Source organism: Falco naumanni, chromosome 8, assembly GCF_017639655.2.
Source record: "Falco naumanni isolate bFalNau1 chromosome 8, bFalNau1.pat, whole genome shotgun sequence".
Taxonomy (NCBI): domain Eukaryota; kingdom Metazoa; phylum Chordata; class Aves; order Falconiformes; family Falconidae; genus Falco; species Falco naumanni.
The window spans coordinates 53735018-53751344 of NC_054061.1; the positions used below are offsets into that span (position 1 = coordinate 53735018).

Below are 16327 nucleotides of genomic sequence, written 5' to 3' on the forward strand. Positions count from 1 at the left end.
ATCTGTTTTTTACAGGTGATGTGGAATGGAGTGAGCAACTGAGGACTGGGTGCAATGATAGGACAGTAGCAGCAAGTCTGAGATAGATTGTTATAAACATGTTTCATATCTCCATCAAAATGATCTACAAAAAAACCCCCAAACAAACACCAACCTCATAGGCTGGTTCCAGCACTTTGGAAACATCATGTTAGTGCACTTCAAATCACTACTGGATGAGAAACAGTAAAAAGCATGAAGCATTAAAGCATCCTACACATTTTGAGCATCCTCAAAAGACCATCTGTTGTCATTTCAAAAAATATTTAATGGCTGGCTAGCCCGCAAAATTCAATAAAATCCTCTTTAGTTGCAATATGAATTTAAAATCCAGTACCAAGGTACTTTATTATATGAACATTTTATTACCTAGGTTTTAAAACCAACTGGAATACATAATGTGGTTTAGTATTAAACAGGGCAACTTATCTCATTTTATTTCCTTTCTCTATTGCCTGCATTTTCTGATGGTTCAAAAAAAAACCCAAAAACCCAGCAACCAGTTCTGGGGTTTTTTCTAGCATTTTAAGGAAAATTGAACTTTATGTTTTTATTAGCATTCTAGGAAGAGCTTCTTCCTGGGCAAAATCATCTCTGAAGTCAGTGGAATACCATTTGGCCTGAAAAAAAGGGGGTCAAAGAAGGGTAAGAAAAAAGTATGTAAAGACTTTAAGGTGCACATGTGAAAGGGGACTGCAAAATGACGGATTACAGTATATCCAACATCTGATACTGTATAGTCAAAACAGATTGTTTCACTTCTCCCTTTTGATCAGTCGTGATCATTTATGCTTCCATTTGCCTTTATGTTCTGTTCTTGGTACTTGTGAAGCTGCTCCATAAAGCCAGGATTTGGGCAAGCCGCGGGCCTTGCATTTTTCACCAAGGAAAAGGCTCTAGCAAAACTCAGTCCTTCTGAATTCATTAGAAAACCTGTGACTACTGCCGCTGCACGGGAGACTCCTGCATTACAGTGGACCAGTACCACACCATCCTTCAAGAAACAAATGGAACATTAAGTCAGGATATTCATTAAATAGATAGTAACAAGTACTAGAAACCTTATATAAAAATCTGTTAAGACTTATTAAAAGCTCCTTGATGAGTTCCAAGCAAATATTTACACATACAAGTGACTCCAAACACAGATATATAAGCCCAAATTAAGTATTTTTTGAACCAAGACCACTTCATAGTTATCAAATACTTGAAACCTAATTCATACCTTAGAACTAAAAAACATTCCTCTGTCCCTTTCCCCAAGACAGCAGCCCCCTCATGTAAAAAACAAATCACAGATGTCTGGAATACTAAGATATCTGATCTAATTGGCTGCCAATTTTAAAATAGATTTTATTTCAAATATGGCAAGGAATTTATTTGACTGTATCTTGTTACCAGGTTAAAAACATAACAAGGCAGCAAACAGCTAGGCACAGAGGCAGATTTTAGAACATCTTGGAATTTCAGTCACGCGTTTCTTGCATGCTATGGAGTTCTTCCATGAAGATTTTGGATAAGCAGGATCATGCACAGAAACAGAGAAGAGACCACATGATTTGCAATAAACGTCTTTCCCCATCACAGTGCTGATGCAACTGTAGTGGCTGATACAACTACAGTCCCTTAACTGGGGACTAAGGTGTAAAACCCGAAACTACCGAAACTCGCATAAAGTCACAACTGTTTCTCCTGGGTTTTAAATTCAGGCTTATCCTCAATTATCTGTAAAAGTAATGGTTTTATCCTACCTAAACATTTCCCACACAATCTTTGAAACCTGAATGACTCTTTAAACAAACACTGCAAGTTTCATTAAGAAATAACAGGCATGAGTTAACACAGAGACAACTAGACAACCTAGTGTGAGCCAACGTTTGCAAGGCCCAGGCTTCACGATCCTGTTGTGTTTGTACATCAGGCTATGACTCAAGAAGGCTTAGTCCAAACTGTCTGCCAAATGCCACTTTCACACACACCCCCAAAAAAAACCAAAACAAAACAACCACAAAACCAACCCCCTAGCATCTACATGTTCTGAATAAAGATATTGATACATGACACAATGTGCTGAATGAGTTTATTCTAGATATAAACAGCCCGCTCTGTCTGCCCTAGCAGGTGCAAATTATTCAATGGGCATTTTACTCGGACAAAAAAGAAGAGCTCATAACCACCAGGGTTCCTTTCCAGGAACTTGATGGTTTATGTTATAGACCCAGGAGTTGCATTTATCCAGTATATTAATAAACACGCAGAGCAGAAAATGGTTCCTGCTCCAAAAATCTTCCAGTTTAAATAATAAGACAAAGTGGTATGGAATTGAGTGTAATTATCCTTGTTGAAGAAATGCCAAGCTGAGACAAGAAGAATGACTTGCTCAAGTTAACACAACAAGATTATGACAGAGCTAGGAACTGAATCTAAGCTCCTGCATCCCAGCACAATCAACCACAATACCACCCTTTTTTGCAATGAAAATCACATCCACTTTGCATTGCCTGCTGAGAATTGTAATCTTCATTCCCTTTCTCACATTCAGAGGGGCATGCCTCCTCATCACACAGACTAGGCAGAGTGGAAAGCAGATTTGTACATGTATTTCAACTACCTGAGGAAGTGCCAGTGGTGACCTGTAAATCCACTACCTCCTTTATAATAATGACATCAAAATTATTACATTGAAAATATTTATGCCACTGCTAATAAAGCAATTGCTGAAGCTTATCCACTGTAGGTAGATCTGGAGTAGTTTTTACTGATTCAGTGGGAGTTATTTTAGACATAATGTACCATAACCAAGATCAGTATCTAGCAGTGGCAGTGAGGGTAAAAAAACCAAGCATTGGAAGCAGTCCTTTTTTCTTTGTGCAGTTCATGCTTTATTTTCTTCTTTCACATTTATGCATTTCATTTTTTAATGACAGTTCTGTTGTACATTGCCAAAAGTTACAGAGTGATATCCATGGAATAGAACTGAAAATTACTGGACATGAATGAACATGGGCAGTAACACTAAACCAAATTTAATCGTAAGGACATTTAGCTTTCCTTGCTAAATCCCATTGTTGCTTTATACAGAGATTCATTTGGCATGCTACTTCTTAACTGATTTTGTATATAGATATGAATACAGAATAAAAGTGAGAAACTGACTGCAGATAGGACATTAATCTCTATTTACCAAGAACTTCTTCCTCTGATCCTGACAGCCTATTTTACTTTGCAGTGGTGCCAGGGCTTTTTCTTTAGGAGGGACAGAGGGAGCAATAAGGAGAGATATTCATGAAAATGGATCCCTGGAAAGGCAATATTTTAAAGTTTTTCTAATTAAATATGAAACAGAACAATAAAAAAAAATCCCTCATACTATGATCTGATATGGGTCACCTAACATGTCACGGAAAATCTGCCTGCCAATTTGGAGCCTAGAAGAAAAGGTGAGCTCTGATCAGTATCAGAATTTGTACTATGGCATCTACAGACTTAAGCAGTTACAGTTTTAGAAAAGTCAATCCTGCTACAAGTACCAGCTGGCATGACTTACTGAACAGTGCAAGCTTTACTTGCATTCTCTAATTCAAGTGCTCTCATACTTCTCCATTAAGTTAATCACGTTCTAGTAATAATTTCTCATATATCACACTCTCTCACCAGTGAGCATCTCTCCCTCCCCCATGTTAGGGCATGAAACTAGTATCTTTTTGTGATTACTTAAGCAGAATAATAATTTGTGATACAATTTATCATAAGCTCTTTTAGCGCTACTTTAACAAAGCAAATAAAGTACTTCAAACCTTCCAGAGCTCTGTCTCCGCACACTACTATCACATGCTTCACGAAATGATCCTGAAGAACATCTCTTCCATCAATCACCTGCTCTTTCACCCAACTCTCCTATTAGAAAACTATAAATACTGCTGTAAAAGTTTTCAGAATTCCCTAGCTTACAAAACAGTAACTGGAACATGAACACCAGAGGCAGAAAGCTACACGATGCAGTTATGAATGGCAAGTCTCATTTAAAAATTAAGTGGAAACCGTAACTAGAAACCTTGAAAAGGTCATTAAGCAACAATGCGTATCACATACCTCGTAAATGATAAATGAGAGAAGGAAAGAACACTGTGTGACACAAAGAAAGCTGGGACAAGATTATCTTCTTTTATCCCAATCTACATAAATAATGAATATAGTAGATATGGTGGAATAGCGTGCAATAAGGTCCAAGCAATGGCTGTCGTAAATTACACAGTAAGCCTGAACTTAATAAATATGAGTCAGGGATGGTCTTGGTTACAGACAAATCTGCCAAACGACCCCAGAAGGAGTCCCCTCACCCTATTTCCTATGTTGCATCTTTTTCAGGATTTTGTTAGCAGTTAAATCACAAGTCGGCTCCAAGACTAGTAACACATTCTCTTGACAGTCTTGGTACATAATTGTGTGTGAATTCATGTCTCAAAGTGTTTCATCTTCAATAGACAACCAAGGAAAAGCACAAGGATGACGGATGACTGCTGACAAACCACACAGATCTGTAAAAGCCCTGTTAGGCTTGCTTCTAATCCAGAACAACATCCTCAGTGGATAAAGTACAGAAAGTAAAGTTTCTCCTTTCCCCTCTGTCAGATGTAGTGACTTGGACTCACAAAAGGATTTCTTTATCTAAAGTCAGCTACTAGTCCAACTGTATTAAAGAAGAACTTCTCTAAGACACATAAGACAGTCATTCTGAAAAAACAACGTTGCAGGGAATGGGGATTAACAGCAGCACCGTGTGTCTAGAAATGCTTAGAAATTGCTTGGATTGTCTATCTAAAATTGGAAAAGGCAATGGCAAAACTATTCATTTGGTACCATGCTTTCTTTTGACAAAAAAAGCTGCTTTAGATTTTAAATTAGTGTAATAAATAATCTAAACAGGATAACTACTAACATTAATTATTGATAAACCATACCTGGATCTTGGCTTTCTCAATAAACTCAAAACATTCTGGGAAATAGGAGGTGATGTCAGTTTCTGGGAGGTCCAGAATAGAAATGGTCTTGTATATAAAGTCATCGAGGAAGGCATTTTGGACTCCATATGCCACATTTAGAACATGAGTAACCTAAGCCAAAAAAAAAAAAGAAGGGGAGGGGGGCCAGAAAAAGACAATTTCTGAAGACAGCAAGCAAAATGAGCAGTAGTAGCAACAGTAAATTATTCTTTAGGCATACACAGACTGTACCTTACAGAACAGCAGCATTCAGTTGTACATATGTATGCTGTTTATGGTATACTTTTCTCCAAGCAAAGTTTAAATGCATGTTAAAATATACTGTGATAAAATTCAGTTTCCTTGATTTTTTTTGTGAGGACAAGATCTGTGCTCAACCAAACACAAACTAAATTAAGGATTTTCAACAGAAAAAGGAGTCGTCAGCACAGAGATGGAAAATAAAAGAGAAAGCTATAGGAATAAGAGCACAGACCACACAAAAATCACCCAAATTTCAACCCTGCCCTAACCCATCAGCTTAATCTTTCTTCTACTGAGTTATTAGTACCATCTACTGCAGCAGAAGGATTTCAAAGTAAACTATACCTGCGCTTGGCAGGTGAGACCACCTCTAGCCTCCTGCCCTCTTGCTCAGCCCAGGCTATGGCCAGGTTGTGGGTTATTGTAACTTACAGCGAAATGACATCTACGTGGCCCCCAGATGCCGGCCTAGTGCCCCACTGCCCTGCAGGAGCACCGCTGCCCCAAGGCCTTATCGCCCCACTACTGTGACACAGAAGAGTGAAAAGACCAAAGCTCGGGGCGGACTTCGGGCTGCTGCTTTGCCTCGTGTGTCCCACCCACCCGCACAGGGCATGGCGGCCTGATGCTGCTCCCATTCCAAAAGGGCGACACACACAGCACAGCGCGGGACCTGTCCCATCGACGCCTCCACACCAGCCCCCGGCTGGCAGCACCCCGGCTTCCGCCCCTCTGCAAACGGAGCTGCTTCTAACACCGCTAAGGTGATACAATTTTCCTGAAGTTACTCGGGACTATTCCAGCCTTTTTTAGAAGAACTCCACCAGCCACACTGCGCCAGGTGCACTCCGATCTCCGTGTCACCTCACCTTATACTTTTTCAGCGTCTCCAGGTCGTGAGCGGCATCCTGCGACCCTGAGGAGAGAGGGGGCCCAGTTGCTACGCCAAGCGGGCTGCCCCGCTGCAGCCAGGCCCCTGACGCCCCCCGGGCCCCCTCCCGCACCCGGCGCCCGGTCCCCCCGCCCCCCCGGTCCTCCCAGCGGCCCCCGGCCCCGCTCACCCAGCAGCAGCCAGGGTTTCACGACGCCGACCTGGAGGTCGGCGCTCAGGTCCTGCACGAAGCCGCCGCCGGGCGCCGCCTCCGCCTCCTCCTCCACCTGCAGGCAGGCGCCGCGCCACGTCTCGATGATCCTCTTGCCCGTCAGCGTCGTCACGCGGGTGCGCTGCCTCCGCAGGTTGGCCCGGGAGAAGCTGCGGATCTCCTGGGTGAGGGAGTGCATCGCCCGGCGCCGCCGCTCGCCCGCGACTGACGGCAAGGCCCGCCGGCGCCCCGCCCCTCCGCCCGGTGCCCCGCCCCTCCGCCCGGCGCCCCGCCCCTCCGCCCGGCGCCCCGCCCTTCCGCCCGGCGCCCCGCCCCTCTGTCGGACGAGCGCCAGCGCCCTTATTGGCTGCCGGGCCCTCGGGGCGGAGCCTCGGCGCGCGGGGCCGGGACGCGCGGGGCCGTTGCCTCTCCGCGCTGAGGGGGCGTGAGGCGGCGGCGGGGTGCAGGCGCGGGGAGACGGCGGGGCTTGTCCCGCCCGGCTTCATTCTGGGCGGCGGGGACCGGGCCGGCCTCACCGGGGTGGGCACCGTGGCCTCCTACCGGCTGTGCCTGGCCCCCGGGGCCACTGCTGCGAGAAGTGACTCCCTGCGAGGCGTCCAGCTCGCTCCGGGCTCTGTAGCGGGGCCAGTCACAGGGGGTTTGCCAGTGCATTTCTTTTAGTACTGTAAGCCTGTCAGAAAGTTTTGGGTTCACCTAAAAATTTGGTGGTGGGTTGGTTGTTGTTTTTTTCTAACTAGTATTTGTGGGGCTTTGATCTGGCAGTGAACAATGCAGCAGTCTAATTAAAGCAGCCTTTCAACTGTCAATGCCTGTTTATTAGATAAGTGCGGCTGTTTTGAAAACCCAATCACGCAGCAATGCCTGTCTGAGCGTAATTAGGCCTTGCTTCATGGGAAAACGCTTAGAAAATACTTGAATTAAGTATTTTTTTCCCCCCCACAGACGCCCCCCACACACACCCTCCCTCCGGAACCACTGGGCTAGTGGCCAAAGGCTAAACAAAATCATCTTCTTAAATTTACCAAAGAGGCTATGTAGGAAGAAAAGGGAGGCAAGGTGGGACTGGTTTCCCTTATTCACAATCCCCTCAATGCCTGTGTGCTCGTGTTCTCCAGAGAGTACTATTTGTAGTGTTCCACAGAAGTGAAATTTTTGTTTGTGCAGTTAAATGGTAATACCGTTAACTTAAATTGTGCCAAACATACATTTCAGGGCATTTTCAACAATCTGCCATGCCGGTTTGTAAAATAAGGATGCATTATTACGGTACTTCCCCTCTCAATGTTACAATATTTCTCAAAGCTGTGCTGGCGGGATGTGATGACTCTGAAAAGATCCTTCTGATAGTTCCCTAGAACGCAGTACAGAGCAGTGGCAACTCAGTTCCACGTAAAGAGGTCTACAAATGCCCTGTCAATTCAAGAAACAGAGAATGGCGTTAGGGACTGCAAGAGCATAAGTTATTTCTGGGAATGCCAGAGGCAATCTCCTGATAGGAATTAGATGTAAACCCAAGTTCATCTGAAAAAGGCAGAACACCCCCCACACCATCTGGAAAAGCAAGATTCTAAACCAAGAGATAAGATCAAGGAAGATGCTTAGGGCAGGGAGAGGAAGAGAATAGGGATTTGGGCTGGATCAGGGATCAAGGTAGCAAAGATGCCAAACAGAACGCTGCAGGACAAAACATAATTCTCATAATGCTCAGCAATTGCTTTCTGCAAGAAAAATTAAATCTCGAATACAAGTAGGAGGTTTCGTAATATTCTGCATGGTGGATGTGTATTCAGTAGCCTCTCTGAAAGTGGACTGTGACTCACAGCAGTTAATAACAATGTAGAAGTTGATTCATTCATTTTTGTTAAGGTCTACTCCATAATTTTGATGCAATTAATAACAAGAAAGCAATGGAAAGCTTTAAGCTAGCAATTTCATAGTGTTTCATGGCTGTTTTTCAAGCTGCATTGGCTTGCTGCAGCTGCCGCTGTGAAAGACCAAGAACAGTACGGTATCCAGCAAGAATGCGGAGAGCCTCATGCCTCAGGAAATTGGCAAAGCCTGAGCAAAATTTGCTTGCAGTCCAGACCCAGAAGCCTGCCCTTAGAATAGCAAGGCTGTAGGATGTGCTTTGTAACCAACTTCTGCCCCATACAAGTATGGAGCTTGCTGTGTAGGCGTTTGCAAGACTAAACTGTGACAGATCTGTAAGATACTTGCAACTAAACTTAATAATACAACTACATGTTGTTCCTTAACCTCTGAGGAAGAGCCTGCAAGATGTGCGGACACAGAAAAGCAGCTGATGCCAAAGTATTCAAGTCATTTTCTACTAGGAATGTTTATCATTGTTATAAATAGCTTAAACACCAGAGGTCACTACTGGACATAAAATCTGTATTATTGCTACCTCTCTGAAATCCAAATATTCCCCAGGTGTTTATATGCAGAATTAGTATATTATTATGTAATTAGAGTGTCCATATCATAAGCATTAGATCTAGCCTGAGTATTCACAGATACTAGTTTTTGTAATACAGGCGTTTACATGCTGCTGTCAAGTTGTTTGTACTTACCATTCCAAGACAAGAGAATTGTGACATTAGAGTTTAAAATTGGGATCTCAGTTCACAGATGAACACTCCCTCTTGCATGCTTTGCTGAGGGTAGAAGACTTCTCCAAATATATGGTAGGAGCAGGATGCTCTCTTCGCTTCATTGGTTGAATGCATTTATGGTATTGCTGGATCTTCAGGTCTTGAATAAGCTACCTACAAATGCAAATGTAGTAGAATTTTATATCTTTTTTAAGTTCATGGTTCTTCTGTTTTGTCTGTCTAGAAATTCAGCAGAACCTGTTCTAGTGGGTATTAACCAAGAAATGTGTAACACAGACACTAATTATTACAGAAAACTGCTTGTACATATTCAGAAAACTCATATGACGATACGTCATCTCTCTGTTGTATTTGTTTCCTTCCACTGTTCATTTTGGTCTAGGTACTGCCTGTATTTATCAATGCAAAAGAGCTACTTTCTATCAGAGAAATGATAACCAGACGTTCCAGACAGGTAAATCTGAGAAACCAGCCTTGCACTCCAAAAAATGCGTATGTTAGAGGGTTGAACTTGATTGTAAAATGCACCAAAAATTGAGAGATGATTGCTTATGTTAGTGATTTACCTGAAGCGGAGAATCAAACCCTAATTAGTACACTAATTGCATCATGTTTCAAACTGCAATAACCAGATGACTTTGAGGAGTAAGAGAAACTGGGCAAAAATCAAAATATTATCAACTAATATCTAACCAATAATACAAGCCTCTGCTGCAGACTGTACATTCATTAGTTGAAAATAACTGAGAAGTTGAAAATAACTGTGTGCACCAGTTGGTCACAGGATGACTGTGAATCACGAATGTAGTGTGGTAATGAGAAAAGCAAGTGTGACCATGGAATGCATCAGGAGTTATTTAAAATAGAAAGAGGGAAATAATAATGCTATTGTATAAAGTTCTAATAAGCTTTTTTGGAAGTGTATTGCACTATTTGGCAATGACTGTATTCAAGATGATCTCATACTTGAAACAAGTGCAAAGAATAGCTTAAATCTGAAATTGCCCTATGTAGGTTAGACTGTCATCAAAGCGCACTGTGGTACTTGGGCCCCTTGGGACTGGCAGCTCCACATCCATACTGACTTGAGTGGGAGAAGCCCCCTGGCATAGTAACTATTTCACCACCATTTGCGCCAACACACATGCAAGCACTTCTAGCAATGGCTTCTCTGCCTCATGCACTCCAGAACGGTGAGCCCCACACAGCGTGGAGGCTCATACCTGCTGCAGAGTCTCAGTTTCATCTTTGCGAAGTTGTCGATGCATGATGCCTACTCCTGCTGTCTCTCCTGTTGCTGAAGAAGAGAGCAATTTGGAGGCACGAGCTCAGGATCATTCAGACCCTAAACAACAGGGTAAGATGGTACATGGGAGGATGGCAGGAACATGACATGCTCATGCTTCCCTTCAGAGGCATTTGCTCTGACATGAGTCTGTGCTCCATGCCATTTCCCTCACATAGAGAGGATCTGGCTGAGAGACAACCGCTTATTTATTCTCATCCATTTGTTTTCCATGCTTTAGACTTGTCTACATCTGGTAGCCATGGAAAGAATATTCTGGAACAAAACTAGAGTACCAGCAAAGTGAAAGGGAGATTGATGGAAAATGGCTTGTCCTCTTCCCCAGCCTGGCTGTGTACCTTGTCCCATATCCTGAATCTGGATGCAGGTATTATACCTCTTTCATCCTGGTATCCAGTAACATGCCTGGAAAATCTATCTTAAGTGGGATCCTGACTGGAAGTGAAACATATGACCTTAAAAAAATACCAAAGTGTAGACAAAATCTTGAAATGGCATTTTCTGGAGAAGAATTAATTTGTAGCAAGGACTCTTCTGGAACTGAATATAGCGAAGAGTGAAAAGTCCGCAAGGATTCTCAGTTTTGTGTACTGAGATCACTGCATCGCTGAGGTGAGACATACAGGCTGAAGAAACTAAGCTTGCCAACTATTGTAGGGTTTGGTGTTTTCTTCCATGATAGCAGGAATAAGGGGTAAAGGCAGGGGCAGATTATTAAGCATTTTAAAAGTGTTGCTGTACTAGCTGGTCTAAATGGGGAAAGTTATGGGAAGCAGGGCCATGCTGAAGGCTGCATTCAGCAAGTTATCAAAACAAAAAGTTGACAGGGCACTCCTGCACATATTGCTGCAGTTACACATACTGTAGCCTGGTTGTTAGTGAGCCAAGCTTTAGTGTAAGGTGTTAGTTTGTTTCTGGATTTCTGGCTCTGCCAATTTTAACACATTAGAAGCGCTAGACCCTATTGGCTAAACAATGTGCAGTTACTTGTTTGTGAGAATGGGGTGAGGCCAGAGGTGCTGGGAGTCTCCTTGAAATTTTTTTAAGCTTTGGTTCTGCATAATTGTGGTGCTCATTTACTGCTGCAGAGGGTTTCCCATGGTAAGGGGTAGTATATATCCTAAGCATGCCTTTACATATCCTCTCTTCCTGTACCCCTTTAGCATACAAATCAAAACATCCATTAAAGCTATGCTTCTTGGGTATGCCACATCATTCTTGACCAGCTTTACCTATGTTGTGTTTCTTCAGGTGAAAGCAGAGGATGCATCTTGGTCCAGCCTGGAAAGAGCTGGTTCCTCAAGTCTTTGAGTCTGTAGCCTGGGAGACTGAGTTGGCCATCTGCCTCTGCCAGCATGCATATGAAAGCCCAGTCCCCACTGCAAAAGACTGTGAGCAATCAGGGGCCCGGTGGTTGTTCCTAATAATATTAGTAATTCTGTGGACCTCCACCAAACACTACCTTCTATCCCTGGACTGAAGGGTAGCCAGCTTCACTTCATGCTATTTATTTATTTCAAGCAGCATTGCTTGCTGGTTCTTCTAAAGCTAGTCTGAACCAGTAGTGTTTTCACTGGCATATCTCTTCATATTGCTGCAGGGAAATTTCCCCAGAAGCAAAGCCGTGCTCATAACCAAAGGCATGGCCCTACAAACACTTAGCAGGGCATTTCTCTGCTCTCACCACGCTTTGTGAGCAATCTATGCAAATGAGCAGCCTGACTCACTGATGTAAAGATGTATATTTTTAGAGTGTGTGATGGATTATGCTGAATAATGAGCACTGAGGAACAGAGTAGAATGCAAAGCTGAAATGTTTAATGGCCATAGAGAGTATCCCTGGGGACGTGTTGGTGTGAGGAGTCTGGCACAACTCCTGTTTGCGTTACGTAAGTAGGATCTGAATTCCATCCCCCGTTGCGCTCAGGTGTCTCTTCTCCAGGAGCACTTTGACTTGCTTCAGTGCAGTCGTGTGTGAGTGAAGAGGTCGATATAGCTATAGATATGAAGCTTGGTGTAAAACTGGGTATGTCAGCTCAGTAGCAGAGACACAGGCAAAGTTAATCAGGGGAAGGAACAGTCTATTAGGAAGCTACAAAAATGTGACCCACTTTAACAAAAATGTAGACGCATGAAACTCCTTCGATTCCAGCTGGCTGCTCTGCCGAGGAGTGCTGGTTAACTATACAGCTAGCACAGACCATCAGTCACCAAGGCAGTTGTTCTCCACCATTTGTGTGTTATTTCATTTTAAGAATACCTTCACTTCAGAGAAGTTAACTTTGCCATACGGCCTGAAAAGAACCTGTAAGGGTCGAGACCTTCAAAAAGAAAAGAGAAAATCAAAGCTTTTCCAGAGAAATGATGTTAACATAGGTGAGTTTCTCTAATGTTTTCAAGTCCTTTGAAACCTGAAGCATGGATTTCTTTCTCCATTTTAGGGGGTGGGGGTGAAGTAAAAGGTAAAGATAAAATTATGATTTTTCAGTGGCTAACCATTAGGACTACTCACAATTTGGCTTATATAAGAACACTTAAAACAGCAATTTTCACTGCGCAGTTCAGCTTCTAGCAGCCTAGTTCTGCATAAATGCAATTAATCTGTCTCTCAACCTTCCTGTTTTTCTACAGGTTTCTTTCAGTGGTCATTCAAAGACATGAAAGCTACTTTAGAAAAAAAGTACCTAGAAGTCTCTCTTGCAGCACAGTCCAAGCCTACAGCTGGAAAAGTTAAAATTAAAGAAGGAAAAATCAAAGTTCATTTTAGAGTTCTTGTAGCATCTTACGTGTAGCTTTTGCTTATGTGTAGCTTCCACAGGCATAATAAAATATTAATGTTACAATTTGTACCTGGATGCATAGCAAGTTTTTCTGGCTTCAAAGAGTTCAAGAAGGAAACCATTATAGCTTCTAGTCAGGATCATAAACCGAATGCAGTAGGAGAATTATTTTGTGGATTAGCTTAGTCAGACATGGAAGTAGGACCTATTCTTACTGTTTGCCATGAAGCGATGCCTTCTGTAAGTAGGGGTTAAGGTGAGGTGGAATATGCGTAAGCATAGCGTTTCACTTCCTGCAAAAAAAAATATTTGGAGAATATGGTTCCTCTGCATGCCCTTTTCTTGCCTTAGCACATTGCTAATGCTGCATTGTGCTTGCATGCTTGTGTGTGGGAAGAAGTTCCCTGCAGGCAGGGAAGGAATATTAAGCTATCTGTGCCCTATCTTGTTCTACATCTATAGCTTGATCCATCCAGCCTAGAGCTTCCTAATAACTTCCGTCCCACTAACAAGGAGAGATCTAATTTTCCTTTCCCTCTCAAAATACAAATAACTCAGGTAGGACCTGGCCTATGTTATTTCTTCAAATTCCTATATGCAAGACACAGTTAAGCTAAGTGAGCTTTTGCTACAGAACCCAAAAAGTTTGCATGCCTTCAGAAGGCGATGGACATATTCATAGAAAAGGAGTAGATCAACAGGTATTAAATGCAAGACAGTGTCTCTGGCTCCCGAAGTCCCAGAACCACAAACTGTTGGAGTCTGGGAGTACATTCTGCAGCAGCAGTGGTACACGCTTGTCTGTTCTCACACTCTTCCTTAGTGCTCTGTCCTTGGATAGAGACAGGATACTGAGCTGGATGGGCTTTTAGTCTGACCAACTTCCTACGTTTTTGTTTTCTTTCTGGTCAAGTGAATAATTAAAATGAGTAAACTTAGCATTATAGAATTTAAACATTCCATAAAATAGAATTTTAAAATTCCATAAAATTGCTTCATAATTTAATTACATAAAATCCCTGACCCTAGAGGCTATATCTGTGACCTGTAAGAAAATGCAAATTGCAGGCGGCAAAGTAAAGCCTTACTAGTCGACAGTGTTGATGGGATAAAAGCTATGATCGTAACTAAGTTTATAATGTGATATTGTACGTCGGCAAAGAAAGCAATACTGCTGGGATTTATTTTTTGCTGTCAGGATGGGGATAGATGCATCTATCGATACCTGGGGGATAGCTAAAGGTATTTGAAAACCAGGGCTTCAAAAACAAGAAGAGAACTGATAACTGAAAGATGTTCCTAGAAAAAGAGGTAACATCCTGGAATATACGCATATGCACACACACACCCAGAAAAAACTAATGATTTTTGGTATACTGCAGAGTCAAAGAATGACCCAGATTGACCTACACTGTCTCTTAGTGTTTGATATTTTTCTTTTATTCTTCAATAAGCAGAAAGAGTGAAAGGTCAGGGGTTTTTAACTATGTCTTCTCTTTGAGTATTTCAGTAAAGAGAAAATATAGAATCATCTTGCTGAAACTCACAAGTGACTCCTAACTTTATCTTATTTAATCATTACTTTTAAAGTAGCCAAAGCTTCCATTCTGTTTTCTTATTAAAATACTTGATTATTTTGGGGTTTTTTATGGAATTCATTTTTACATTTAGACCATAAATTAAGTTCAAAATGACACAGCAAAGTTTTCTGGTTTACTTTAGAAACTACATATAATTCATTTAGACTAATGGTAGAAAATCACAAATTTGGATGTCAATGTGAATACATTTGATGTAATTAATTTACTACTTTGATAACATCTTAATTAAGAAAATTTCTTACCTTTGGGACTCTCTTGTCAGAACAAGTCATGACCAACATTTCCCTTTCTTCCTTTTCCCCTGACATTTTTAACCACACTTTCAAAATCACCAAAAGCTTACTGACTAACACTGTCCTTGAACATGAAAGACTTCTGTTCCATTTTAATTGTCAGGTTAAATGTCCTACCAAAAAGGCTGTTTAGTATTTAGAGTACCAGTCAATGAGTATTTGTGAGTAACACTGAGAGTTCTTGACTTTGCCTTAATTTTAAACCTTCACAAGTTTTCATAATAAATATTATTATATTCCACCATAAAAGATGGAATAGCTGTTTTCTGTCCAACCCTAAACAATGAGCTTCACTAATTCAAGCAGATGAAATCTTTGATGTTACTTTGCTAATAGCATCCCTTTGTTACTGGAATATAATTCAGCCAGTTGAACAAGAGATTATTTCTGACGTGAGCACTATCTATGAAGGGAAAAGATTTTCCTGGATTAGAGATTATTATTTTCTTGTGAGTAGCACATGCTGAATCATTAACACTTTCATTATCAATGTCACAAAATATTGCAGGGAAAACAAAACCAAAACCCAGCCTTGGAAGATATGTGTAATAAGTTATACCTATAAACCCAACTTTTTTCAAACATGTTAAAAGGTATTTAGGGGGACATCCTTTTAGAAAAAAGACTTACAAAACCCTGAACACTATAAGAACAAAACCTCTGAAAATTTTACCACCAAAGAAGAAATGTATGTGAAAAGCTCTAAATGCAGTAGAAGTAATCTACGTAAGGAGTAATTGGTATATATCTTATAATTAATGATTTTATCACCTTTTAGACATAAAATTGTGTTTGTATTATTTCACATCCTGCTTTATAACTTTAAAGAGTACTACTTCAATTGAAAAAATATTTAAAAATACACAAAGCATTAGTTGTTCAACTAATCTATACAATCAAATTCTTTGATACTTAGTCCTCTACTTCAGTGAAGGCAATCATGCAGTGTTTCCCTAGGGAACAAATCATTAGGAAATAAGTACTTTAGAAGTACTTATACTCCCTGTAGTAAAATTAGCATACCTGGTTTTCCCATAAGCAAAATTCTCTGCATCTTATTTAAAAAAAGAGCTGAAGGCTCTTCGAATGGCAAATATTAAGAGGCAGAGTTATCCCGTCTCTTTTTTCAAATGAGGTAAATTTGAAGTTATGACCACATATAATTTTATTGTAGCAATCTTAATAACCACTGAACTTTAATTCTGAGCTACTATTATTTAAATATAAGCACTCCTCATTGTTCACAACCTTATCCTGTCTCTCCACTCATAGGGATTCACACTGCATACTGGAGATAGACTTTTCTCATATTTATCACAGTATTGTTTCCATTTCTGATTTAAG

At 41.3% G+C, this 16327-nt stretch overlaps 1 protein-coding gene across 1 annotated transcript; it reads right to left on the reverse strand.

Moving 5' to 3' along the window:
• Nucleotides 1–357: 357 nt before the first annotated feature.
• DUSP19 (dual specificity phosphatase 19) lies at nucleotides 358–6637 on the reverse strand. The gene is made up of 4 exons (XM_040602933.1): nucleotides 6347–6637; nucleotides 6155–6201; nucleotides 5001–5153; nucleotides 358–1033 (listed from the first exon to the last, which is right to left on the reverse strand). The coding sequence occupies exons 1-4, from the start codon at nucleotides 6564–6566 to the stop codon at nucleotides 812–814; spliced, it is 642 nt and encodes a 213-aa protein (XP_040458867.1). The 5' UTR covers nucleotides 6567–6637; the 3' UTR covers nucleotides 358–811.
• Between the last annotated feature and the right edge of the window lie 9690 nt (nucleotides 6638–16327).